General features: G+C 43.3%; 1 protein-coding gene across 1 annotated transcript; it reads right to left on the bottom strand.

Moving 5' to 3' along the window:
• Window positions 1–10,030: 10,030 nt before the first annotated feature.
• On the bottom strand, window positions 10,031–20,858 carry PDK4 (pyruvate dehydrogenase kinase 4). Its single transcript, XM_076331475.1, has 11 exons — window positions 20,586–20,858; window positions 19,522–19,663; window positions 18,425–18,496; window positions 17,656–17,840; window positions 17,131–17,220; window positions 16,528–16,605; window positions 15,793–15,869; window positions 14,966–15,064; window positions 14,560–14,670; window positions 13,703–13,816; window positions 10,031–12,619 (listed from the first exon to the last, which is right to left on the bottom strand). Exons 1-11 carry the CDS (start codon window positions 20,734–20,736, stop codon window positions 12,476–12,478), a joined length of 1,263 nt encoding a protein of 420 aa, XP_076187590.1. The 5' UTR covers window positions 20,737–20,858; the 3' UTR covers window positions 10,031–12,475.
• Window positions 20,859–27,971: the final 7,113 nt, after the last annotated feature.

Genomic DNA, 27,971 nt, shown 5'->3' with positions numbered 1-27,971 from the left:
TGATAACCCTAAAAACACCACTAGTTGGTCAGGGACTAAGAATAAATAACTGCTAAGATATGAGGAAAAAGGCGCAGGAAGAAAAGAGTAGCAACACTCACAGAAAGGCTACTTTATAATAGTGTGCTATAAAGGAGGGGACAGAATTGTGTGCCCTATAAATATACGGGCACTGGTTCACACAGTACGAAAACGCAGGCATTGCTGAAGGGCAGGGCAGTGCCTGGGCTGACTACAAGCACACAGCGTGCTGCAGAGCACAGGTGAAGAGACATCACTGCAGTCAGGGCAAAGCCGTTTCATGACAAAAAGTAATATAGATATTTTAACATCCATGCAGAGTAAAACTGACCCTAAAGACCCAGTTGTGGTGAAGTCCACTGAATTACATCTACCTCCCAAAGTTGAGCCAACCCTTTGGTGAGTCTATCCTGCTGTTTCCAAGTCCACTGCTGGGGAAAAGGTGCGTGGCTGCCCTAGACTCAAGGGCACTCTGTCTGCCTGTGTCCGCAGTGAGCACGCCTCTTGGTGCCAGCAGCTCTGAACTATACCTTGCTGGAAATCTGATCCCCAGTCTGTCATCTGGGTCCATTTCTGCCACAGCCCGGCCCTTCCCTCCACCATAAATCCAGAGGATTTCAGCCATTTCTTTTGTTCTTCCCCACCTTATAGCGGTTTTTGGTAGCTTTTGTTTGGGATAATTTTTTTGATACAGTGAAGGGAGTTAAAAATAATCTGAAATGAGTTGCACGGACACCTGCACACATACAGAGCAACAAGACATGAACAAAGTCAAACTCTTCTCAACTATAGGAGTTTCGACCAGCTGGAAAGAAAAGAATTAATACATTTTTACAAGTAACAATTGTTTTTTATACATCAATACACTGATGGTGTAATTTGCAGCTGTTGGGTAGATGGAGTAGAGTATGTACCACAGCATTACCCTGGTCTTAAAGGTCTCTAATGCAATCAAGCCTGGTGTAATCTGCAGAATATGCAGCATTCCAGTCTAAAACTGAGACCCAATTGCCTTACTATTTTCGTTGGATTACTTTAGAAATTATTTGGAGGGTTTAACACAGGAATCTTTAGTTCCTGCAATAATTTACAATATTTGCATATTATTTCATTGTTTCTCTGGCTGTCTGCTCCGGCGCTCAGGTGCTCAGCTTTGGAGGGTGGGTGCAGTAGCCAGCAAAGGTGGCAAGCGCCAGCTGCAGCACCTCCCTCCCCCCCTGGCTGTGTAGCCTCTGGCATGTGAGACAGTGCCTGATCCCCACTGCTACACCATCACTGCACTCTCTTCTAGCAAGGGCGGTGGGAATGCCCCACTGGGGTGCAGAGCCCCTACCCTGCTCTGCTCCCCTGCGGTTCTGCAGGTTTGTGCTGCTCTTCACCACCTCTGGATTTCCTAACCCACAGGAACCCATTTACCTAGCCTGCTGAAACAAAGCTTTCAGTCAAATGCCCCTCGCTCATATGGCGGGTGGATGAAACCCAAATGCTGGATGGATTTGGAGGGGCAGGCAGTGTGCCTTGCCTCGCTCAGCACCAGCTGGGGCGAGCTGTGCTCACACATTTCATCTGCCAGCATGGTGGGAGGTTCTTACCCTGTAATCAGAAACATGGGAGAGACTCCTTGCACTGCCAGCTTTCCCAAAATCAAATGTTGCATCTGCCAGTGATGTGGGAGTAAGTACAGACCGGTCACCTTGGCTTCTAATGACACCAGGACCCTCTAGAGATCTGAGGTTTATCAGCAAAGCCCCTGTCCATGAAACCATTTATCTCTGGCAGCTTCTTTTTGCACAGCTGGAGCGGTGGTTGCATCCTGCCCTGGCCAAGCCAGTTCAGTCTGGGTAGGTGGAAATGGGCAGACGTGGCAGGGAGCTGTGCAGGGAGATGAAGGAGCTCAGCTGATCTGAGTGGTGAGGGGGTGGAGAACTGAGGGAGAAAGGGGAGAATTCGCGTTAGAAGTGATGTGGATTTTCACATGGTAAAAACTCAATGTCTCAATAAACCAGGGAGAGTGGTCATGCGCACCTGGAAGTGAAGTCCAACGGCAAACTAGAAGAAGAAAAAAAAAATCCAATGTAAAACAAAAAGATTAAACATTGTTTATATAACAACAAGAATCAGCATTTTGAGGGCTGTGAACTGTGACTTGTGATACTTGAAGCTGACAATGTTATTTTGAACACAAGACTCTCCACTTGGTCACAGTCAATATTTCTGTGTACTCTTCCTGCCCCACAGGCACACCCGAAGGCCTGTCCCTGGCATGAAGGACTTGTGAGCCACCAGCGTGTGCTGCAGGCCCTTCATGGAGAGCAGCTTCCCCCCAGAGTGGGCTGCAGCCCCTCTGTGGAGAGCAGCTGCCCACTGCAGTGACTGCAAGTTCAGGGCAAACCTGCGCATTTTCTCCTGTACTTGTCCTCAGGGGCAGCTGGGGACTCTCAGGGGGACCTTAACAATGGGCGAACAAACAGGCAAATACACAACTCCGTCCCAGATGGACGTGTGGTGTTAGCAAGCTTCAAATGGAGGCGTCCGAGACTCACTGACATGGCTGCGGGGAGCCGGGCGCCAGAGGCCTCTGTAACCCAACTCTCCTACTTTTCTTTCCAGTTGGTCAAAACTCCACCGGTACCTGGCACACTGTGCTACAGCTGTCGCGGTCCCCTTTTGCGGGCCACCTCGTGCAGCACCCACGCACGTCTGTGCTTTGGGAGCATACCTGAGCTGCACACCCAGTGTCCCCTTAACACCCTTGTCCCTTTTCCATCCTCTCAAGAGCTTTGACAGCAGGTTGGTTCTGCCTGGAGAACATCAAGAAGGAGGACTCCTTTTTCAGCTGACCAGGACACACTATCCGCTGTCGCCCGGCCCTGCTGAGTGTGGGAGGGTTTGCTATTAAATGGCACTGAGTCCTGCCTGGCCACTGACATCCACTCGAGCATAGGGAGAGCTGCCTTTTCTGATGGGGGCAAGGAGAGGGGCAGAGAGGCAGCCCTGCCTCCCCTTCATTTTCAGGTGACCTGGCTGCACTGGTGAGACTGAGGGTAAGTGGTTCCACGCAGGCAGGAGCAAACTGCAGGCAGTGCTTGGAACAGACTCGAACATGGGCTTGAACTTTGACGCTACTCCTTCCAGCAGCCTTGAAAGGGAGGGAGAGCAGTGGCGTGACCAGCCCAGGCGGCTCTTGCTGACTCAACATAAACGTGTTTTTAAGCTCCCGGTGCAGCTGGCGGGGAACATGCTGTGCCCGTGGGTTCCCTGCCTCTCGCTCAGGAGGCTGCCAGAAAAAAGCCAATAGGGACTGCTGCTTCCCGCAGCCCCCAGCCCTGACCGGAGGAGGCCATGCTGTATACTTAGCAAGTGTTTGTCCTTAAAAAAAAAAAGATAAAATAAAGGATGGAAAGCTTTAAGCAGAACAAAAGAGCCAGCAGCTAGCAACTGAACAGCAGCCACGTGTTTCCTGAAGGGTATTTTTAAGGTTTATAATCGTTCACTCCTTATTTACAGCGCTGTTTTCTGTCCTATTGTCTAGCACTAGCTGCCAGTCTGCCCTCTGTTTAAACCAAGCTACTCACATCCAAGTGTCTGGAGCTCCACTGACTATGGGAGGCAAGCTTCAATTTTTTAGGCTCCCAGCCCCAAACAGCTGGAATAATCTTCCAGCCGTATTGAAGCGGACCCTCACATTGTTCTGGGTTTGGACACTCTTAATCCTTTTTTTAAAAAAGCCTCAGCTGTGTAAAATGAGCACAAGCTGTGGCTGGTCACTGTTGTGTGCTGTTAAAGAGCCCTGTCCTCCTGTCTCCAGGTGTGGGCAAAGCCCCTTTATCCCAGCTGAGCTCTTGGTGGCTGGGGACACAAGGACAAACTGCCTGCTTTGCCAAACGGGGACATGCTTACACCTCAGGGACAATGGCATCTCTGCACCCAGACTTCCCCAGCACGGACCTGGTCTCACGTGGCTTGAACAGAAAGGCTGAGAGCTGACCTGCCTCTGGTCTGGGGTGTTTGGAGCTCAAGGTTTTCCAGTATAAGGGTTGCACCGCATTGGATAAGGGGGATGGGTCTGAAGCAAAAGCTGTCAGCCAGTTCAGTACCTTTAAATTGGCCATATATGCATATACATGTTTCTGTTCAATGTATCTTGAATGTCTAAATGTATGTCACATACTCCTCTTCCTCCCCAGGTGTGTCGTTTGATCATAAATTCCTCCAGCACAACACATGCTATCTTGCAGACCTCATGGTAGGTAACACAATGAGGCTGGCCTCTTGTCTGGTCTTGCACTCTGAAGGAGTTAAAAATTACTTTGCTTGTTGTCTTCTAGAGACCCTCAGGAGTGTATGTGTCTCCTCTACTGACCAGCAGCTCAAACCATTTTGGCTTTGTCCACAATTCACTGGTGCCAACAGGAAGCTTGTCACAGATTTCAGTGGATATGGTGTGAGGTCTAAAGATGAATTATTACTACTCTAATATTTGTCATTTACATTGGTTAATATGTTGATCCCACATTATATTACACTTTTTTTATTGCTTGAAAAAGAAAACAAAGGGTTAGCGTATGTTAGAAGCACGTTGCAGAAAAGAACACTGAATTACATCAGCAGTTCTCAGACATGCTTATAGACAGCCTATTGATCCATTACCTATATTCTGTATTCCATACGCATACTCTATAAAAATGAGAACAATTGAATAACTGCTTCTGAATCTATTATTTTAAAAAAACTTTTATAAGTGAAAGCTTAATGTGATGTACACCAATATACTGCTATTCCGCTAGAAATGTTTACATTAAAAAACCCAACAAACATTCTAGTGTCAATATACTTTAAACCAATGGTGAAGAGCATTTATTTTAGCCTTTCATTGTCAACAGCTTTGCTGGAATCTCCTTTCTGTTATTATGAAATGAAACAACTCCCCTCTGAAAGAGCATGCTGTCAAGAATAGACCTTCTCCCCCAAAATTCTCATTTCTTACAGCAGTGGGTATGTTCATTCCTGGGAAGAAATGGGAGAATCTGCAGTTCTTCTCTGCTCTGTTTGACTGCAATAGTGCAGGTTTAAAGTCAAGACACATCCTCTCCCTTAACATCAATGCTCACAGGTGAAGAATATCATCTGCTGCAGACCAAAGAAGGAGGCAAGGACAACTCTTTGGAGAAGGATGAAAACATCTCTTTCAGTCAGCCCTGAATACTAATCTCTGTAATATAATTTCCAAGGTCTGCCTACGTCAATTTATAGTACTCCAGTGAGCAGTTTTGCCATTTCTCCAGCTGTACTGACATGGATGTTGTCATTCAAGAGACAGAAGCCTGGGAATATGCAGAAGGTGCTATGATTTTTTTTTTTCTCAAGTGAACTGATCATCCAGTGGCCTTGAAAAATCATCAAAAGCTTTTGGAAGTGTGACATGCCTCCGAAGCACTGTTCCCATCCTTCAGGTACAGAAGGTATGCTCAGAGCGTGCACAGCCTGGCACCAGCAGCAGGAGTAGGAAGAACAGAGGCACAGGAGGGCAAGGCTACAGAGGCAAAGCTCATGAAGTGATCTGGACCAGCAGGAGGCTTCTGGGCATCTCCACAAATAACATGAATAATGAAAACTTAAGAGTGTCCCCGGTCCGGGTTTGAAAATGAAGCTTTTTTCATCATGCATTTATGTAAAACCTGAGGCACAGTTGATTAGAAACAAGGGAGAGTTGTCCAGTGAGTTCAGAGGGTTTTATAACAGGCCCTAACTAAGCACAAACAAGTGCTCCTGTGTCAACACAAACTAAGTTTTATGCCTGAGCAAACAGCTTCCTACGGTCTGTGAAGCAACGACATATACCTGTTAATATCCAGAGTAGTATGAACCATCCGGTCCACCCCCACACGAAGGTTGAATTCCTCCAGTAATAACCCTTTGTAAGCAGGGGAGTGACTCTGGGTCACCAATACACTTTGCAATGCACATTACTCATTGTGCCACATGCCACAGCGATTGGAGGAAAGGACAAGTATCCCTGCCAGGTATTCCACCCTGTTTCCCAGTTAATTTGCTAAAAATCAACCAGGACTGTTATGGACAGTAAAGCCGCTAGAAAAGAGAAAGCCACAAGCATAAACACTCAGAAAAGAGCTTTCAATGCATCTGGTTTCTCAGTATGCCTCATCGTATTTAACAATCAGCATCAGTTACAGTTAGCTCCTAATTTTCTGTAAAAGGCCTGTCCAGTTAGCAAGTTAAGTGGTATTTGGGTGTCCCAGGAGGAGTAAGCGTGGCTCAGACAGAGCTCTCAGGTGCTTGCGCTGCTGCCCTGTGGGGTACAGAGACCCGAGTCATGAGCCTCACGCTGTCTCCTGTGGCCGTGTGGCACCGTGGGCAGCCCCAAACCCAGACAGACCTGCTATGCTAGGAAATGCAGCCAGTGGTGACAAGCAGCACAGAGGCAGCTCCAGGCTGACAGAGCTTGTGCCGGCAGCCAGCGGGGTTCCTATGCAGTGATCCCTCTGGCACTTGCTGGGATTTTCCATTATGTATCCACCCTGTCCAGCAATGACAGAGCAGTGACATCGTTTTGAGCTCTGTATTTCCCACAACCACCCAGAATTAGTAAGGGGACTTGAGTAATTTACCTAAACATAAATGTTCATTGATAATTGAGAAAGCCAAGAGCTTCCATACAAGGTATTTGCATGGGACTGGCAGACGTGACAAAGGACCTGTGGAAGATCTCTGTTCTTCTGGAGTGACAGATGAGAGACAGGCAGAGTACTCTAGGGTTCCTCATGTAGCATCAGGTGTCTATTTTTAGGCAACTGAATTAGCTGGGAGTCAACTCACAGCTGAAACCATCTAAATGCAGGTGCTTCATGTGCCCCAGGTGTCTAGGGTCTCACTGCAGTTAGTTGAACTCTCCCATTGAAGACAGGAGAGCTATTCAGGTGGCCAGATGTAGGTGTCTGCTTCAGGAGGAGCTGATAGCTTTCTGGGTTCCTCTGGATATATCAACTCTGGTCACTAGAGAGGGAGCTCAGATATCCAACTCACCCATCAGCACACACGTACAGACACGTACATAGTGTCACGATAAGGTGTTGTACTTGGTGTGCTGAATCCCATGCCAAGGTTCTCGGTCTTCAGGCCCAGTCCCTTAAGGAGACATAGTACAGAAAGCCCAACCTATAAACAATGATGGAAACAATTATATTTTTTTACTTGTTTTTCTTACTTGCCTTCCAGACAGGGAATATCTGGCTGTCTCATAGTAATGTAACTTAAAGTGTAGCCGCCCTAAACTAGAAACTCTCTGTCACCTTCCAGGAGGATGCTCTGCAGCCCCAAACGGTGGGAACGGTGGTCGCTCCTTTTGCTGTGTTTCCTGGCATCGCAGGTCTGTCTGGATTTTCAGGACATGACTCCAGGAAGGTGGCGCGAGCCTCATTCCTCAAGGCTCTCTGCCTCACAGAGCAGGAAATCAGGTAGATCCTTTCTTTTCTTGCCTCTTCCTGCCAGGAACTGCAAAGCAAGGGGGTGACACAGGAAAATCTGCACTAATTCTATGTGGGCCATTTTGTTGCACTGTTTTGGTTTTCTTTCATAGCTGCAGCAGGAATATAGAAGAGAGCTGGTGAGGAGCAGCTCCTGATAGCCCATACATATTTTTCTACTCATATTAAAGGTTACCTTATTAAAAGGCCTCAGAATATTCTGAAGACACAGGATTGTGTTCTAGCCTCTTGCTGTGCTATCCAGCATTCTAGATGACAGGGAAGAATTCAGACTGCCCACGGGGATTTTCTGCCCTTTCCTCCCTGTGAAGTGAGTGAAAAGACCTAGAGTGAACTGAGGCTGCCCACCGGCGTGTCCTGCTTTCTCTTTGCTGACTGCAAGGAGGAGCAGCATCTAGCCAGGTACTGAATCGGTCATTCTGTCTTGAACGTGCACGCCAGCACAGTCGTGCAAAGCCACCTTAGGGACTGTAATACAGGATTGAGATACAGGCACTTAAAATTGTGTTGTCAGCTTTTAGGGAATGCAAACCCAAAGATGTTAACCCAAAAGTGTGCCCCTTCCTCTTCACCATCCCCATCCCCCCAAATTAGCTGAGCCGAGGGATCATAAAGTGCCATGTTCTACCTTCCGTTGGCCAAAATTGCTCAAGAATTTAAGGGCAGACAATTCTCGGGGGTTATTCTCGGGGATTCTCTCAAGTCATCATCACTACTGTAAGGGGGGAAAATACCCCAATCTATTTTTCCAGTCCAGTAGTGTTTCTTATCAAAGGTAGCAAAGCTTGTTTTGTAATAGTGCTATGGGAAGGACATTATTGCATGCTAAGGGCAAAGTCTGGTGGATTTGAAAGCTTGGTTAAGCGATAGGGAAAAGATGATAATGAACAACCACTTATCAAGACTCCAGGAAGATTAATCTGGACGTGTGCCCAAGGCACCACCAACAAAACCAGTGTACACGTTTTAGCTAACGATCTGGAAGAGAAAACAGGGTGCGTTGGCATGGTTTCTGTTGACATCAGGAACCCGGCTTTGTAAGGTCCTGATCGGGGGGCAAAGGGGGAAGTGCAACATCTGCTTATCTCCTGTGAAACCAGAATGCCTTTTAGCCGTGAGTAAACTTGCTGATGTCAGTGAACCTCTGACATGCTAGAAGCAAGCCAGTCCCGTACCTCCGGTGCTTTGCTGAATCAGGAGCCGGGTGCGTGGCCTCTGTCACTCACCGGGTTTGTGTGGGGGAAGGAAAAAAAAAAATTCAACTTCTGGCACCTTCTGGACTGCAGGAGCTTGGCTGGAACTGATGGCCTGCGAGCAGCGTGCTGCGGGGAGACCGCATTGCCTGCTGGGGCCACGTGCTCTACACGGGGCCGCACAGCAGGCCAGGTATGTTCCTGCCGCATCCACAGCATGCCCGGCTCCCACGTGCAGGCTCCAGAGCCTGCCATGGGTGAGGTACAGAATGCACGTATACGTAATTCTGCTTGGAAAAACCTGAGGGGAAATGTGCTAGTCCTGTCTCTGGGGACTGCAAGGCAGTAAAGGTGGATGGGGAAAAGAAAACACAATGGGTGTTTTTGTTGTTGGTTTTGTTTTGTTTTCTGCAGTAGCTTATTAAAGTCCCTGCTGTACTTTTAGTTCTGGGTTGTTTCTCCCAACACACCTGACATACTGATATATTGTCAGGGTGGTACATTTCTGTAATTGCAAAATGCTTGAAGTTTACACCACCTGATCTGCTTCACTGGCATTACAGGTGAAAAAACATTGTTAAGAATGGGAAACTCAGCACAAAAGGCTGCCACTTGTAGATTTACTGCCAGACACCCAGGCCAGGGTCTGGCTTTTTTTCACCTCTCGTCTTTCAGGTAAAGTACCTACACACATTTTTGCCGTTACTCTATCTTCTTAAAATTAAGGGAGATGCAGGACATTCCCAGGCAAACGCAAGTCTGCTAAAGCACCAGTTGTACAGGACTGTTTTATCATGGCACAGTCTGTTCTGTCTGATAACTACCCTTCTCTTACAAACCAACTATTAAATAAAGCCAGTTGTCCCATTGCTTCAGAGCTGGAAGAGAGGCTTTTGTTTAGCCTGTGGAGAAAGTTATTTGTTATAGACTTGATGATGGATGTCTTTTTTTATGTAAAACTGATGGTGAATTTTCACATTCTTTACAGCTGAACAAAAAAATAGGTATTTTGGAGGGTAGAATGTGCACTGATGAAGGATTCTCAGTTCTCATCTCTGAAGATGAATGCTATCCTAATTAGAAGGAGTAAGGTGATGCGTGAGGTGGTGCGCTGATTTTAGGCACCATGTAAACTCTCAGCAGATGCAACATCAAGCATAAGCAGACCCTTGTTTCAATGTTTCTCTCCCCTGCTACATCTATTTGACACAGCCTGAAAATTGCTTTGCTCAACTCCATTTGATAAGACTTAAATTAAAGAAGGCCCTTGCTTACACTAGACTTCTTAGAAGAAAATGAAGATACTAGACAACCATTTAGAAGATTTTATTATAAAATTATTTCAACATCTACATCCAAGTAAAAGGCTTAAAACTACAGCTCTACTTTCAGGAATAAAAATTCAGTAAATGCTGAAAAAAGGTACTGTACTATCTAGATGGATAGCCCTTAAGTAATTTTTAATACTACAGAGGTTCCACGTGGGTTCCTCAAGTGCTATACACACCTCTGTCCACATCGTGAATGTGTTCTGCAGCTTTTCTCTGCAAGCAACATTACAGACGTGTTTAGAGCACCCGTGTGCTTCAGCTGCTTTGAGATAGAAGTTACAGCTCCTACCGGGAATAGCTGCAGCTATGTTAAGATGTACAGTATACCATGAGATCATAACTCATGTTAAAGCATTACCGGGTGCACAGAGGTATAATTTGTGTCTACTTGACAACAATGACTACCTAGGTATGTTTTTGTGACATCATATTCAATACAAAATCAACAAATACTCAAGTATATTATGGCAGTGAAGGCAGCTTTTCCATACTTGTATATTCCAGACAAAGATATTTCATTTTTGGTATCCGTTTCATTCACTGAGCTGAGCTCAGATACATGATCTGGTGACCTTTGGTGACTGCAGTTTATTCACTGGGATAAAAACAGCCTTGATATAGTACTGAAGTCATTATGCTCCGTAGTTATCACCAATACTTCTAAATTTAGTTTTTAAAAGAAATGAAGCATATCAGAATACTATTTTTGATTGAGAAATCTGTCCCAAGAGGACTTTAGAACACAAAGGTAGTTCCAGCTTTCTCTTGTTCCTATTAAAAAAAATACTTGTTATTCACTGTAGAGTACAGAGTGGCTTTCTGTCCAACAAATACGAATCTATTTTAGAAAACTGTCATATGACTGAGCAGGATGCTTTAATACTGTACTCGCAACTTCTTGCAAAGGATCAAATACACTTAAGATAATATGCTAATTAGTAAAAAAAAATTCAAGTCATATTATACAGCCCTGATGAACACTGACTGGCCAGTTTGGCAACGTCCAATAGTTTAACTTCTATTCTGTCGTTAAGTTTACCTTGCTTACAAGGGGGAAAATGCACAAAGAAGATGGGAAGGGAAGAAGGTTATTGAGAATGGAGTATTTTCCCCAACAGCTCTCTCCCACTGGCACTGTTCCTGTGGCAATTCCCCATTATTTTGCTGTTCATAAAAGTTATTCTATAGTTTTCAGTGCTGTTCATATTTTGTAACTGCTCACTTCCTAAGCCCTTCCCATTGCAATGAATAGTTCTTAGAATAAAATTCTAGTTCCAATGCCACTCTTCCTGAAAACCTTTCAAATAGACCTTCAGTGCTCATCACAGCTTTCAAGGTGTACAATCTCCATGTACCTCTTCGAGCTAGTGTGGTCCAATACAAATTTGACAAAGACGATAGGCAGATTTTGGTTTAGTGTACTGAGCCACTGATCTTCTAACAGCATGACAAAAAGGAATCACAAGACCATGTTTTAAACATGCTGTTGTTTCCCACGTCATGCTTACATAATACAGATCACCAAAACCTTTCTGTTCAACTTGCATGTCTGACTTCAGTTCTTGGAAAATCCTAACCTACTTACTTGGCACATGCTTTCTGGAGTGCAGGGATGTAGGCTAGATGTAGCCTAACCTTACAGCTGCTATAACCAAGTAGCTTTCCATTTCTTTGCAGTAGCTTTCTAAAATATCCCAATTTCCTTCTTAGTTACCTTGTGCATAGGAGCCTCACTTGGCTAGTTTTTCCATGAACAGCTTAACATAAAAAAAATCTAGCAATGAAACTCACAGAGCAAGGCATCATGTAAGAATTATTACTGGAATACAGTTTTTTTTAAAACGGGACTTCCTTATATACAGAAAACACTTTCTCCCTACCTCCCAGGGCTCCCTCCCTCTCAGTCAGGCTGTATCTGAATGCTGTTTGTATCTTGCTACAAGACTGCCATGTTAAGTGGATCTTTTCCAAATGTTATAAATGCAGCTTTAAAGTACAAGTGTTATCTATCTACCTACCTGAGAAGTTCTGTAGTAAGATGAACTGCTGATAACTATTCTAGGAGAAGAACATACACCAGCATAACTGACATTTATCAGTATTCAAGCATTAAACAGGACTCAAAAATTGCACACCTCTACCACATCAAGTCTTTGATCATAAGAAAAAAAAAAAAAGTCTGATTTTCCTCTATACACATCTCTTCTTTAAAGACGTATGTGCTCCTATTTTCCTCATCCTGAAGTCCACAGCAAGATTTCACATTCAGTGCATACAGCCCAGGCTTTAACATCCCTATCTTCTTTCTCTTCTGCCAGACCTGAAACTGAAGAATTTGTTTGTTTGGAGGTAGACGAATACTTCCAAACGCTAGTCTTTGAGAAGCCAGCTTGATCCCCTCAGGTGCCTGGATACCAACTTCTCTTCAGAGAGCTGCACTCTGCTTTGATACATTCTTTGGGCCTTTACTTGGGACACACCAGTCATCCGCCTCTGAGGTAGCTTGGTAATGCTTGGAAGCCGATTTGTTAAAAACTGGGAGTTTTTCTACTGATTCTGTCGATAGGGCCTAAAAAAAAAAAAAAAAAAAATCAAGAAGGAAAAAAGTTACTTCGTTTCTACCTCTTAATAATGCCACTTTGCAAAAATTCATGCAGTATGTTTCAAGTGTTAAGCCAGTGACACTACAGAGCAAAGTTATTTACACAAATGTTACAATAGATGCAGTCATTTATGTGCTTCAGTATCTATGTTTGCTTTGGATAATTTCTCAGGACAAATGCAGTAACATCAAATCATATTTACACATTTTTATAGGCCTTAAGAGTTACTCTGTAACCTGTTTTCTAGATAGTCCTGGAAGCCGTGGAAAAGAACTTTCATTTACAAAATTCCAGAGAAACTTTAAAATATATTTCTTTCCTGCTTCTGTGTTTTGCAGCTAAAAAAATTTCATATTCTATTGGGAAATTGTTAAATAGAAATGCAACATGTATATAGCTTAACCATCTCTTCCTTTTGTACTGCTTCTCTGGTTGTGCTTCGGTGCGCTTGGAACTATGGTTTTGGTTTACTAGAAGAAATTCAAAGCAAGTTTTTCCCATGAGTAAGAGCAAAAAGTAGAAAAGAGTATGTAGTCCTTTTTTCCAGATTACTTATTAAAATAGCAGTGCATTTTACATGCCAGGTATTCAAGACTCCTGATATCTGAATCCCACATATGGGCTATATAGCAGATGTTGAACAAGACCAGGTGCTAGACTCTTTAAGGATTAGTTTATACAGACTTTCTGGTTGTCAGAGTTAAGAAACAACAGTAAAGAAACCTGATCAGTTGCTCACACCTTGCTGTTACTCCACTTTCTCCCAGTACTTTGTATTCCATGAACCAGTAGATAATAAATCTTAATACCATCTAAAAACTAATGGGGCTCTCACTAGTAGCTATTCAAGTAGACTACTTGAAGCCAAGTGACCTTTTTAATTCTAGATACCAGTTACAAATCTTACTGGCATTTCTTAATAAAAATGAGAGCTTTTCTACTCATGAGCAGAGAATTTGTTTATCTTAAAATGATACTGAGTAGTTACTTCACAGCATTAATGGTAGTTATCAACACTATCTTTTATTTAACCAAACCAAAATACATACCTTCAAGTAGATAATAGCATCTGTTCCATAACCACATACGGAGTAGAGATTTAGATCTCCTTGAAAGTATTTAGCATACAGACGTGAAATTGGCAAGCCGTACCCAAAGCCAGCCTAAAATTAAAGTACAAGACAAAATTAATTTAGTTTTTACTAGCTCTTATGACTTAAAGTTAAATAGCTGGAAAGTGTTCAGAGATTTTAAACTGTTAGAAAGTCCTTTGCACTTACTCATCTCTTAAAAGAAAATGGAAATCTCCGATCAGTTTCATACAGAATATTGAAACTGACCATTAAAAAAAAAAAACAACCCAGAACCACAAGAAAGAAAAAAAAAAAAAAAAAAAAAAATAAAAAATCAATCTCCACAGAAGAGGGAGGGTTTATATACACGTCTTACTTTTACACATTACATTTCTGTACTTTCCCTGCCTTGTTTTTGCTAGTACAGCTTGATTAGTAAAAGGAGTTTGCTACTGGTAGATAAACAACAGTCTAAGCCTATTCCAGTTGTGCTTGCCTACATAAAGATAGCATAAATTTATAAGTTTGAGGACTGAGTGGGAATGAAGACCAAGTAAATTACTGTCATTTGAGTATAATTAAAAAAAACAGGGTTAGATTCAGGTTGGAATGTTCTTCTTAATTTATACCTTTAAAAGCCTATTTTTGTCCACTAAGCTAGATATTAAAAATCTGTTTCAGAAAGTGTTAATTCTTATTTATTTACAAGGCTCAATCTTTGCATACCCCAAAAAGCAGTAGGGCGGACATAGCGCTTTATAATTTATTAACCTACCAATCTGTCCAACACTTACAGCAACCTTATTAGTAACACAAGTATTGAAATATCTTACAAGAGGGGTATTTCGAGCATCATCCATCCTTGGCATTGGTGCTGTGGAATACATGTAGCTAAACAGCTGCTCAATTTTCCTTACTGGAACACCACCTCCTCTGTCTGAGATCTGATTTAAGAGAGAATAAAGTTAAGTACAATCACATACTAAGAATGGTATTTAAAATGCTCTTATTTGAACAATCCCTTCCAACATTGTAATGTAATACATGCAAACATTTGTTTTGCAACATATTATTTTTCAGTTAAATAATTGTGCTAAATGGAGGCTATCAACAAAAGGCTTATGCATAGTATCTTTGATCTGTTGTCAGAGGCTGCAAGTTCTTTTAATAGAATTTGCTGCAGCATATGCAATCATAAAGATTACATTAAGCCCATATTGTAGTAGGCCAACAAAATACCTTAATTGCCAGGTCTTCTTGTCCTAGAACAACTGTCACTTGAATTGGATGAAGAGAAGGACTGTTTTCTTGGAATTCAACAGTTGCCCTCATCGAATTCTATGGAAATGAAGGTTACCATTATCAGAAAATGTTGGATCTAGGCACTTAAAATCATACCCCTGTTATGCAGAGGCTGAGCACAGTTACCCTCCATTCCTATCAGTGCCTAGCTTCCAAGGAACACACTTAGCAATTTAGTGTAACAGGAGCAGAGGTGGTCTCACACCTAAAAATGACTACGCATAGCCAAGACTCTTCTATGCTTGAAAGATTACACTGTTCTTGCCCAACATGTAACTCAGACAATGTAAATTAAATACCCAACTCCCTTAAGAGTCACCAGGTTTCTGGAGAAGAACAGAGCTCAGCAGTTGCTAAAGGCTGCCAGAATTCTGCACCCCATGTTGGCAGCACATTAGTTCAGCACCGTTCACTACTTCAAGATGTATCACCCACTGCACAGAAAAGGCACCAGGGCAAACCTGCATTACAGATGTAATCCCTAAAAGCAGAAGGCTAGCAGTGGTCACAACCCCATGTCCTACTTCTACTCTCTCTCTCCCTTACCCTGTCCCATTTACCACCACACGGAAGTGTCCAAATACTCTCCTACAAACTGCAATCATTCCTTTCCCAGCTGCCAAAGCTATTTCCCCAAATATGAACATTTTAGAAATCTCACTGTCCTATGCAAAGCTTTACTTCATTCAGATCTAGCTAGAGATTTTAAATATTGACGCTCCAGCTCAGACTACTAAGGGAAGAAACAGCTTATACTGACATACCTTAAAGAGCTCAAAAAGCATGTGAAAAAGATGAGATGGAACGTATACGATGTTAATTGGCTCTCCTGGAAGTTTTCCTAGAGGAATTGAAAAAGACAAGCAAGATTTAAGAGGGTGATGGAATTTTTCTGTATTGTATCCAAATTTTACAATAAGCAAGTTGTATGCCAGAACAAACAAGAAAATAAATCAAGCCTCAGTTTTGGCTTTTTCCCCCAAATGAGCAAACAACTTTATGCACTCATAACAGTGTTTAGATTGTAATTACCACTTGCTTAATAACGGTTTATTTTCAAATAAACTGAAAAAAAAAATTAAGTATTAATTCTGTTTTATAAGTAAAGGATTTTAGAGGTTAAGCAGATTGCCTGAGATCAGACACATGCAGGCAGCTTGGACCAGAATCAGTGTTTCTCAGTCAGCCCCACTTCCTCACCCCAGATACAGAGCTCCTCTCTAGCAACTTATCATGTTACTTTACGTACACGTTAGTCTTACTTCTCTCAAATTCATAAATATTACCTCAGGAAATCCAGTGTTTAAGATACAGTGACATTTGAGTTCTAACACAGGAGATTAAATGAGGTGCTTATAACAGAAAATGAAGAGGAACTAGCCCAAGACAGATCAACTGGTATTGTACCATTATGGCTACAGAAATGGCAGCCTTTTGATTCAGTAAAAGCAGCAGTTTGGCTACCGATTGAAAAATAGATATAAAGGCTCTCATCTTACCATTCACTTGATTAAGTTTCAGTTCTGGAGATGTTAAGTAATACTGGTCACACAGCATCTTGGAACTTTCAAAAGCATCTGAAATATTTATTTAAATAAAATATGTGAAATGTAATGTCAAACACTAGAAATTCATTCTAATGCATGGCAAAATATGATTTTTAACTGCATTAGCTGCTAAGGTGTTACAGACTCTTAAGCCTGTGTTTCAAAGGAATGATAACATTGCATCCACTGTGTGCATTAAAAACTGAGATTAAATAGGCAATTACAGCAGCATGGGTAAATCTTCAGTACAATTTGGTAATTCTGTAAAACAGATGCATATTATCTACCAGTAGGTAAGGCCAATCTCAACACCACAGACAACTTTAACTCCTACCTCATCTGTCACTTGCTAGGCCTTAGTCCAACATATTTTTTTACTGCTACTTTGTACTTTAAATTCTGTCCTATGAAAGCTCGTGTTTTGACAGACTGCTTTCAGCTATTTCAATAAAAAACAGTCAGCATCCTATACAACACATGTTGGTTACCCAAATTGCTTGCAATCAGATATAAATACTGATCATGAAGAGAAACGTTAAATCTGAGAATACATACCATTCACTACTTCAACAACATCACAGCAAGGATCAATACTTCCAATGTGCCTTGGGTGCCCTGAGCCAGATTTATCATCAAAAAGAAGGGCTGTTTGAGATGAAAACAACACTATATTAAATCCCAAATACTGTATTATAAAAAAAAGCCTTAAATTTAGACTAATACAGTGTGATGACAGCATATAATCACATAAAATACTGAGTGTTGTTTATGCCTTTTGCAAGTTAAAAGGGCTGTCTACTGCCAGCAAACTATGTTGGCTTTTCTGTAGTTCAACATATAAAGGCTTTTCAGATGTAAGGAATGAGATGCCTACATATTCCACACAAGACTTATTACAATTAGTCTGTAGTCTAGAAAACAAGTTTTCCCATTACTTTCGTCAGTCATACATTCAGTTTCTAACTTTTCAGTGTCACACAAAATCATCTGAGGCACATCTCCAACAGTTTTAAGAAATTTTTACGTTAACATGTTTCTCATTAGGTTGAAGTTTTTCCTCAGGTAAAAATTTCTACTTACTGTGTTGGTTCATTATCATCCGGGTGGAAATACGGCTCATGTAAAAACGATCCAAAAAATACTGAATGTTTTGATTGGAGACAGGATCTACTTTAAAAGTGTCTTTGTATTCAATTACTCCTTGTGCCATTGTAGGAACCACATCATGATGTCTGTTTCGGACTCTAATTAATGTATCTATAAAGCTAGGTCAAAAAAATCTTCTTAGAACATTATTCTAAGACTACATGGAGGCAAGCTTTGTACAATGTCATTATCTAATCCAGCAGCAGCACAGATAGTGCTTAAACAACCTTAATATTAAAATACAGTCTATTTTTTCATTCTTTTAAAAGTAATTCCTCACTGACCTAAACCAGAAGAGTTTGATATTTTTAATACAAAAGGTGTAATCATTAGCCATGTCAAATTCACTGCCTGTTTACCCATTCATAATAGTTTGAGCAGAGGAGAATGTGAGGAAGGGAAAAAGACCCCTACCTGACATCTTGGAAAGAAGCAGGGATGTGACATCACAGATAATTTTTGTTGGTATTTCTCTGTCATGACAGTTCAAGGGGCAGTATGCCCTTGAAACTGAGCTGCAACGGGTCATATTTATTTGGAATATTGCTAAGCATGATCAGAGATCTAAACCACTTGCTCTATGCACAGCACTTCAATGCTAGATTATCAAATTCAGCTCATGACAACTGTCATTCTAAACTGACTACATTGTGAGAAGTGGAATGCGAGATCAAAAGTTCAAAGAAACAAATGAAAAGCTTACTCAGATAAGACTTTTTGGTCATCTGGGCTTTTCTGATGGAACTCAACCAGCTCCATTAGGCTTTGGATGTACCTATTGAAAAAGAATGCAAGAAATATATGCTATTCATTTGATTTTTATTAGTCTAGGAACAGGAAAAATATTTTGTCTTGTCCGTATCATTTCTCTTAACAAGTCAGCTAGAAGTTTGAAGTATCTTTGAAGTATCAAAGCTCCATCCAAGTATGGAATCACAGATGGACGCTTCTTGACTGCCTGAACCCTAGAAGTTTTAAAAGTCTTTTCTTGTGCTTGCCACGCAGAAAGGAATCTAAACCCTCACTTTAGGTATGTAGGATTCCCTTACAATTCTTGAGAAGTGTTTCAAAAGAAGATCCTAATGATAATACTGATCAGGAAGCCATCTAAGCAAAATTTTTCCAAATCTGATCAGCTTTGGCACAAGCTAAGTACTTGAGCCTCTTGTGCTAACATCCGACAGCCTTGACGCACATTGCAAAGGCACAACTGTTTGCTAGATTAAGAACAGTTTCTGGATCTCACTCTAATACCTTTGCCCTTTATGTCAGCCATCCTTGCAAATGCTGCAACTGCGCCAGTAAAGCAAGGTTAAATCAGATTCAACCACTGTGTCAACTGCAGAGATTCTGTTAAGTGAATTCCAAACACTCGCTGCACCAGCCAAGGCAATATGCTATGGAACAGAAGCTCTATTAGTAATTCCATCAGTGAGAGACCCAAGCAAGTACATATCCTGCTTTCCCATATTTGTGTCACTCTAAGGGTCTGTAATGCTACGTGAAAACAGAACACATTTTCTTTTCTCCCTTCTTAAAGAGTAAGAAGTGAGATTTGCTCTACCAGCTATTTCAAACCGTTAGTTTAAAAAAAACCCCAACATAACCATGTTGTTTTTCAATGTAATTTTAGTATGCTAGAAAAGGACAGTGTATAACAGCTTGCAGTTCAGCTTTGATGAAGGATCTGCATTTCTACTGTATTTTGTTACTGTCTTCTACTAGTCAGAAAAGTCTATGACAACCAAGTTGTCAAAGCTATGTTATTTTACAGGCTGAATTCAAGTAGTTCTTACTTACCAGCTTTTTACTAATTGTACTGACGGAACGCCTAATAATTTATCAGGAAGAAGATCAATTTCTCTCAGTATGTTTGCAAACCTCACAGGAAGTTCTTGTCGCAAAAAGGCAAAAGAAGTTCTCTCACATCCATTAGATGAGCCTATGAACAAATCCAAAATAAAAGTCTTGTTTAAGAAGTTTCAAGATACAAGTACAAATCGCTGTCTTGCCACAGACTTCTGTACTATATTCCTTCGCAATCATCATGCTACTACTGGCCAGTTCTCCTAAGTGTACATATGTGTTTGTGCTGAATGTTGTTTACATGACAGCAAGACACAGCATGTTCCTGGGAGGAATACTTGTACGTTTCCCGTTTAGACACGGGACTTACTTCTAATCCTCTAGAAGAAGCACTCCAGCCTTTGTAAACACGGGCTTCTTCAGGATGACGTCTGAAAATGTCATGTGAGCACAGACTTCGCAGCTGCCAAAGCGGTAATCGGATCTGGGTACAGTTTGTTCACTCCATCAGGACAAGACTAATGACTCCTCCCCGATAACGTGTACCGCAGAACACCAAAACACCCGTTAGCTGATTTAACTCTTAGGCCCCCCCCCCCATCCAATTAACACCACCGCAACAGAGCTGCAGCGTATCTTCAGCTTTGATCGAGGCAATCACAGGTCACCATCGCCTGACAATCGGCCGGCGGGTGTCTGAGGCCGGAGGTGGTCGCCCAAGGCGACCGCCCCACCGCCGCTACCCCCGGGGCCGGCAGGTCCCCGAGCGGGGCTCGGCCCCGCCGCTTGAGGGGCCCGCTCCCCCCCTTCCGCTTTGGCGCTGGGGAGTCAGGCCGGGGGGCGGCAGCGCCTTCAGCGCAGGCAGAGCCGGACCCCTCCAGGCGGGGGATCGCCGCCTCCGCCGGCCCGAGCAGCGCCGCTCCCACACCCCGCCTCCTCCTGCCGCAGCCCCCGGGCTCGCTCCTCAGCGGGGAAACAAGCCTCCGAGCGACAGACTTGCAGCCGTCCCCCGCCGACCGGACTCCCCCCTACCCTCCCCTGCTCGCCCCGCCTCTCACCGAAGTCCAACAACTGCTTGATGGAGAGCGGGGAGGGAGAGAAGCGGGAGAAGTGCTCCACTTCCCGCGGCAAGCGGCCGCGGCTGCTGCTGCCGCCGCTGGCCCCTGCCAGGGGTGCGGCGGTGCGCAGGGCGATCCGGGCGGCCTTCATCGCTCCCGGGGCGTCGGTGGGTGGGTGGGTGGCAGGTAAGCCGGCCGGTGGGTGGCAGGTAAGCCGGCCGGCCGCTGGGTATCCGGTGGGTGGGTCGGTAGGTGCCAGTAGGGCTCGCGCTGGCCCCTCGGCTGTGGCGGGTGGCTTCACGTGCCGCCTCTATTTACATCCCCGGGGGGCGGGGCTCCGGCAGGCCACGCCCCGCTGCCCCTAACGGAACCTTCTCCGCGCGGGCGGCTCGTGACAGCCGTTGGCGGGGCTCCCCCTTTCCGCCCCGCGCCGTCCCCCGTCCCCGAGGGCAGCGGGCGCGTCGCCATCCCCGCGGGGGAACCGACAGGGCCGCCGAGCTGGCCGGGGAGGCCGCGGGGGAGCCTCGGGGCCGGACGGGGGGGGCTGGCCCTGCGCCGCCTCCGGTGACCTTGTTTACTGGGCAGGGGCTGGGCAGTGTCAGCGGCGGGGCGGGCTTGCCAAGATCCACGGGCGCCGCGCTCCTCCCGCTCCTCATTGGCTGCTCGGGGGGATCCGGAGGGAGCCAACGGGCGCCGGCGGGGTCCCCTGGGCGCCGGCGGGGTCCCCAGGGCTGTGGGGAGCGGGCCCCTGGGCGCCGGCGGGGTCCCCAGGGCGGTGGTCGCTTGCAGCTGTGGCGCCAGCGGTATTGCCAGCCCCGAGGGGTACGCCGGTGTCTTGTGGACTAACCGAAGGGGAAGCTATCTCTTCGCACCAAGTGCAGGGGGTGCTAGCGGTGGAATTACTGAAATTCCAGGGCCGGCGCAGAGAGTAGGTGGAGGTGCAAAGGCAGCAAAATCGGATCCTAGCCACAGGGTTCAGGGTGCTTGACATGTCGGTCGTCACTGTGGCCTGGATTAGTAGTGACCAAATATCTGATGACAGCTGCTTTGCTGACGCACTAGTCCCAAATCGCCATGTGACCCTTATTTACTCTCTCTAGAGCTGACCTATGAGGTGACTGACTGAACAGCTCTCTCACAGGCGGCTCATCTTCCAGCGTCACGGATGGGCTTGGAAAAGCCTGCGCACCTTTCCTCTCTGCTGGAGAGAGAACTTTGATCTCCAGTGCTGCCTGCCTTTTTCCCCAAATGCCAAGTCCACTTCACTAAAGGCAGGGTTTGCATAATGCATTGAAGAATGGAGTTAATGTCAGCAAAGGACTTCCTGACATCCTAAATCTTGGTCAGTAACAGCAGGACCACATAGCGATAAAACAATGATACAAAAGCCTTAACACTTCCGTATAACTCCTCAATCCAATTTTTATATGCATATGTTTCTATGCACACACAAATATGTATGCTTTTTTCCATGTGAAGAAGGATACATTCCTAAAAAGAAATTCATATTTTAATGGTTAATAGGCAGAGGAGAAGACTTTAGCTTATAATCAGATTTTTTTTTGAACTTTATCTCATTTTTGTCTTCCTAGTCATTATATCTGTTATCCCTGCTTAGTGTTCTACTTCCACAGTACTTTCTGTTTTATTATTTTATTGCTCCCTGTTTTATTTTTTCATTGGGAGAGTTACTCTGTTATTGCTCCATCAGATATATTAGGTTTTACCACAGTGATTGAATGTTGGCATATGAAATGTGAAATGAAGCAAAATGAAGACATCTAATGAGAACAAATGTAACCATTTTGATTTTTCCTGCGCTTGCCAGAAGTTGAAAATTTGAGAATAGATGTTGTGGTTTGCTTTTGACTGTTTTAACTTTGCCTGCAAGTTGCAGATGACTCACAGAAGTAAAAATATCCCACAAATTTGTTTAAATTATGGAGCATGTGTATGATAGCTTTTGGTTTGTTTCGTGTTCTTCCTGAAGCTACTAATCAATGGGAAGCAAGAATCTCAAGATTAACACTTTGCAATAAAATCTGAGTCAAGAAAGTCCTCCACGCTAGGCAGTTATTTTAGTTTATAAGGTCACTATTTCTCACTGTTGAGATACTTCATTTTTATTCTGCTGGTGTGCTGAATATAAGTAACTTGAATAACCTTTGTGAGCAGTCATATTACACGCCCTACTCTGAATAGGGGAAAAGCCCACTAGGAATAATTCCCATTGTTTACCTTCTTTTTCTTTGCAGCAACTTGTTTTTTCATAGTTTTCCTGGTAGTTATATGCAGTAAGGGATGAACAAAATCTTACATGTTCAGTTTAGCTCTTAACACAGTACCGTTGTAGTTGCAGGGAGTATGGGAAGCGTGTTGCCTGCCCCAGTTATTAAAAGGGCAAGGCTCCAGTAACGCAAAACCTGGATGCTTTTCAAAACAAAACAAACTTCTACAAGAATCCTATGCATCAGCAGCGCAACGATTAACGGAGTTTTATTAATCCAGTGAGCTTCTGGAAGAAGTGTGTCTCCTTCATAATGCAGATTTGCTTCGCACTCTGTGTATGATGAGTTATACATTACAGTAGGTTCTGAACAATATAACTTTCCATTCCTGTAAACATAAATGATATATCTGAGAAATAATTGTTAAGGATGTCCTGAAGATTGGCCAAGACAGCTAAGTTTTAGGCACAAAAGTAACAATGTATCAGGATTCATTGTCAGCCAAGCTGCATGCAGGCTGTGAAAATTGTAACTGCTTCAAATAACTCCACAATCTATCCTGACTGCAGTACTGTTTGTTCTCACTTTATTTCCTCTCCAAACCACCATTCCCCCCCTCCTCCTGAAGCCCCAGTGCACGTGACAGTTATAAGTGCAGGTGTGGGAGAACAGCATTTTGATGGTGAAGGACAGTGCCAGATTCTGAACTGCAGCATTCGTCAGATGGGGTCTCATTTCTGGTGCTTTAATATTTTAACTTTCCTCTTCTGAACTGCCCTGGGGCAAGTTTTGAAAAGGCAGTAACAACGCTTTCAGTTGCTCAGTCACGGCAGTGTTTTGCCAACTGTCCTTAATAAAATGGAGCTGTGTTAACATTCTGCTTTTTTGCACAACAGTGGGGTCCAAAAGAGTGGAATGAATGAAGCCCGTATTCCTGTCCATTTGTCCCCTAAATGCTATCCATCGCAATCGGCTCTCTCCCTCCTCGATGTTCCTTATGTCCTCCCCACTGCCAGAGACACAACGTGCTGTACTTACGTCAGAGCCGTGTTCTGTTCCTGGCTAGCCAGAATACATGACAACTGGCCATGTTGCTGATGTCTAATAGAAGGTGTCTTGGCTGATTTTGCCCTACCTTTTTCTCCGTGGGGACACAAATTTGAGGCTCTTCTTCCTAACCCCCCTGCCAACTAATGCTGGAGACACAGTATGCTGTGCTGGGGTGGGTGCCCTCTCCTGACCAGCCAGAATATGTGGGACGACAACCGGCGGGGTTGCTGCTCTCTAGCAGAATGAGTCTTGGCTGAGCTTCCCCTGCATTTTCCTCAGTGTCGACCAAAATTTGAATCTATCCTCCTTAAACCATCTGCCAGTTTGCACAAAGTTTGTAGGAAGTTGATTATCTATTCAAATGTGGTTGAAATGGTTAGGAGGGATGGTTTGGCAAGTAGGTGAACAGGCAACATTATTGAAGTTTTTTCCCTTAGGAAACCAGACTAACATTTCCTACTAGGGACAAAGGCAGCTTCTAATTCAGCTTCTGTAAGGAAGGTAACGATGACCCAGGAGGAGCAGTAAGTCAGGGTGGAAATTAATGGTAACACTAGAAAAATTTGAATGTAAGTGGAAGGAATGGTCTGATGACTGAAGGGCATGAGCTGTATTCGCAGCACTTCATGAAATTTCCGGCAGTACCGTGGGCAAAGCGTTCACCCTCCACCTGCAGATGGGTCTGCATTTATATAATTAGATTGATATTTTAATCCACTAACACGTTTGTTTTCTAAATATTTATGTGTCCTTTCACATGGAAAAAAAGGACAGAAATAGCATTACAAACAAGGGTCATATCTTCCTGTTCTCATCTTTCTATCACCCAACACTGCAGCCGCAGGAGCTGTCGAGCTGCCGAGGGCTCCCGGTGCTGCCAAAATAGCGGAAGTAGGTGAAAGGTTGTGGAGCAGCGCGCAAACAAGCTGGTGTGCCCAGCCCCGCTGCTGGTTCAGTGAGGGAAAGGTCGTGCAGCTGCTCTGGCGCTTGCGCAATCTCCCCCACCCGCTCATGGTTTGCAGAAGTCAAGACTACAGTAGCTGGATCGTTTTACTGCCAGCGCTGTGGCCGGCCGGCAGCCTGCGTGGAGCTGTAAACACCAGGATATGCACGGCAGCCCAGAGGCCCTGAACAGGAGACACCCTTTTTCCTCATTCCCTGCCTTTGTTATCCATGTCTGAAATTGTGTGTTAACTGCTTTAAAATCAGGGAAAAGGAGAATGGATCTCTGGTTTCAAAATTGCTTTTCCAAGAGGCTTGCATGAGATTAACTGGGGGTGTTTCAAACTGGAAGTGTAGAGATAGCAGAGAGGGAGGAGACTGTTTTGGAGTATAGCTGTACCCTTCAGGAAAAAAGCTAGGAGTCAAACTGTGATAAAATATCACTCAAAAGTATTTATCTTGAAAAGCTTGTTACTAGAGCATGTTGAATTCAGGAGGCTGCTTACTATGTAGGAGAATAGTAATCTTCAGCCAAGTCAAGTACACCATTGCAGAGGAAATAGAGGTGAAGTCTCAGTGTGGGCTGGCGCTGATCTAAAGTATATAGCTAGACTAAAAAATGTCCTTCTCTAGCCTCACCTGGCTACCATAGCAGTTCTTGTGGAAGAGCATGTGGCATCCTCTATGAGAGCTGCTGATGCAGAGGAAAAAAAAAAGAGAAAAGGTATCATCGGGACAGCCACCACTCTGGGCTACGGCTGCCTTTACTGTCAACAGCCCTGCTCTGGAGAAGAGCTCCTGGGAAAAGGTGGACAACCTGTGAAAAGTCAGAAAAAAGTGAATGCTACCAGGAGAATACAACTTTCATGGCATAGATATGTTTCAGCAGAATCAGAAAACAGTTACATTTTTCTGTAGGAATATGGGAAGGGAGTTAGTGGAATAAGATGAATCAATTAAAAAGTTTTGGATTAGACATCTTAAGAAACACCTCACCCTGAGAAGAAGGAGCTCTAGCTTCACCTGTAAGCCTTACATGAGTCATGGGCTTTGAACTAGTACACATATACTGCTTTTCTTTTTGAGTGTGGACCACTCTGGGTGAAGATGAGATGGTTTTGCTAATTGTTTTATATCAGTTGCACTTGATACTGTTCACTGTAGCAGGACACTTGGTAAAGTGGATGTGGTGGCTTGAGTTTCTGCTCAGAACGATGGCCTTGAACCATTACTCCAGGTTATTTTGTCTGAGGCTGATCTTAGAAAGCACTGTTTCCCCAGTTGTCCCTGCTCAGCATTTCTTTCATCACATCTGGGAGAATTTATTTTCTTTTAGTGACATAGGAACTTGAATGAGAAAATTAGCCTAGGAAATGCTGAGATAAGGCAAGAGACATCACCTAGAGGATGACTTGCTACAGTGTTATCTGGCCACCCTTTCAAAAGAGATGCGGAGTTTATGGTATTACTAGAATGCCGCTTCCGCCTAGTGTTTCAGATTACCCAGGGGAAGTTTGTTTCCTGTTTGCAACGTTGTGACTATTATTACTGAAGTGTGAACTCACATTAATAAGTTGATATCATAAAGACTGAGTTTCCATAATGTGCTCTACAGAAGATATCCACACAGTAAACCTATGGGAGTTTTCTTATTTGATGAAAGGTATAACCACAGGCTAAGCCATAACAGCTGCAGTTAAATAGGAAAATGTGCATTAAAATAGTCCTGATAAAGAACCAGTACAATAAAAAATGTTGCAGTGTATAATTAAAATTGTTTGCCATTGGGTCCAAATAAGTACAACAATATCTTTGTGTCATATGACTAACAGGTATCTAATTATGGGTAAATCATCAGTGCAACATTGCTGGAACATTAAGAGCAGCCTAAACATGGGAAGCTCTTGATTAATTGTGGAACTGTTTTAACTTCGTTATGTACTAGACTCTAGCAAAATACATGGAGTTTCACTATGCAGTATTAGTATGTGTGTGGGGGTTAACTCTAATTCTTTTAGTATTCTTTATTACTTTATCCACACTGGCACTTTCAAATTAATTTGTCGATGTAGTGCTCATCTAATAGTCACTGAACTGAACACTAAAATAATCAGAGCTATGCTGGCACTTGGTTTTCAAGATTTCAGTCTACCTAAAGTGACATAAAAACCCACACTAGTTTAATGTTTCTTCATTTCACTTGTTTAAATGACACCAATAGTCTAAATGAATTGTGGTGGTGATGTTTATATGCAAACATTCAGAAACATGTTATTTAGTTTCTACTTGGGAAAAGACCCCCTAGGCATTAAAAAATACTGAATGAAGAAAGTGGAGTTTAATCTGACATATTTACCTATTTTTAAAAAGTTCAAAATGTGTGCAAATACAAATCTTGCTTCCCTACTATCTGGGACATAATACCTGGGTACAAATAATCAACAATATGTTTGCAGGCCTTGGTTTCACAAAGCCACCTTTGAAAGAAAATATTTTAACATACAGTAGGATACACTCTGTGAAATGGAAATGAAAAATGTCTTTGTCTCCTGTGAGACCAATTGAATTATAAATTTAAATGGAAAAAGTTCTATTATTAACAAGATAGCTTTTCACTGCACAAAATTAGATTCACTGAAATGTGTAAGATCTCCATTTACACCTGATAGGAAACATTGTAATTTCCTCTTACACATTCACACAACTACTGTTGAAGTGTGAATTATCAAGTCTTCCATTTCATGGCTAGTCATTGTTAATGCATATTTAAGTAGGGTTGAATATTTGGGGATTTCCTCATTCCCAGAAAGAAATATAAGCTTACTCTCTGGTTCATTCAGTACTGGGGAAATGTTATGAAATCTTAATATTCAGATCAAGCAATAAATCTACTATAAACTACCAGAAGATACTCTAGCCAAGAGAAAACTGGGTAACCACCACAAGAGACCTTGCTAGCTTTCAGCAAGTGCTGAGAGGGAGGGCAGTGTTTTCTCCTGGGATAGCTGCTGGAGCACCAGTTTTCCCTCTGCTTTCCATTCCAGGTATGCTATGTGGAAGCCTGAAAACTTGTTCCTTATTTGCAACTCCCTATATGCTGAAGCTTAAGAAACAGTGATAAGGAAGTTATCAAAGCAGCAACCTGGAATTCAGAAATGCATATGTA

This window comes from Aptenodytes patagonicus, chromosome 2, assembly GCF_965638725.1.
Source record: "Aptenodytes patagonicus chromosome 2, bAptPat1.pri.cur, whole genome shotgun sequence".
NCBI classification, from domain to species: domain Eukaryota; kingdom Metazoa; phylum Chordata; class Aves; order Sphenisciformes; family Spheniscidae; genus Aptenodytes; species Aptenodytes patagonicus.
Note: the sequence above shows the minus strand (reverse complement) of the source record. Positions and strands in the feature narration are given on the sequence as shown.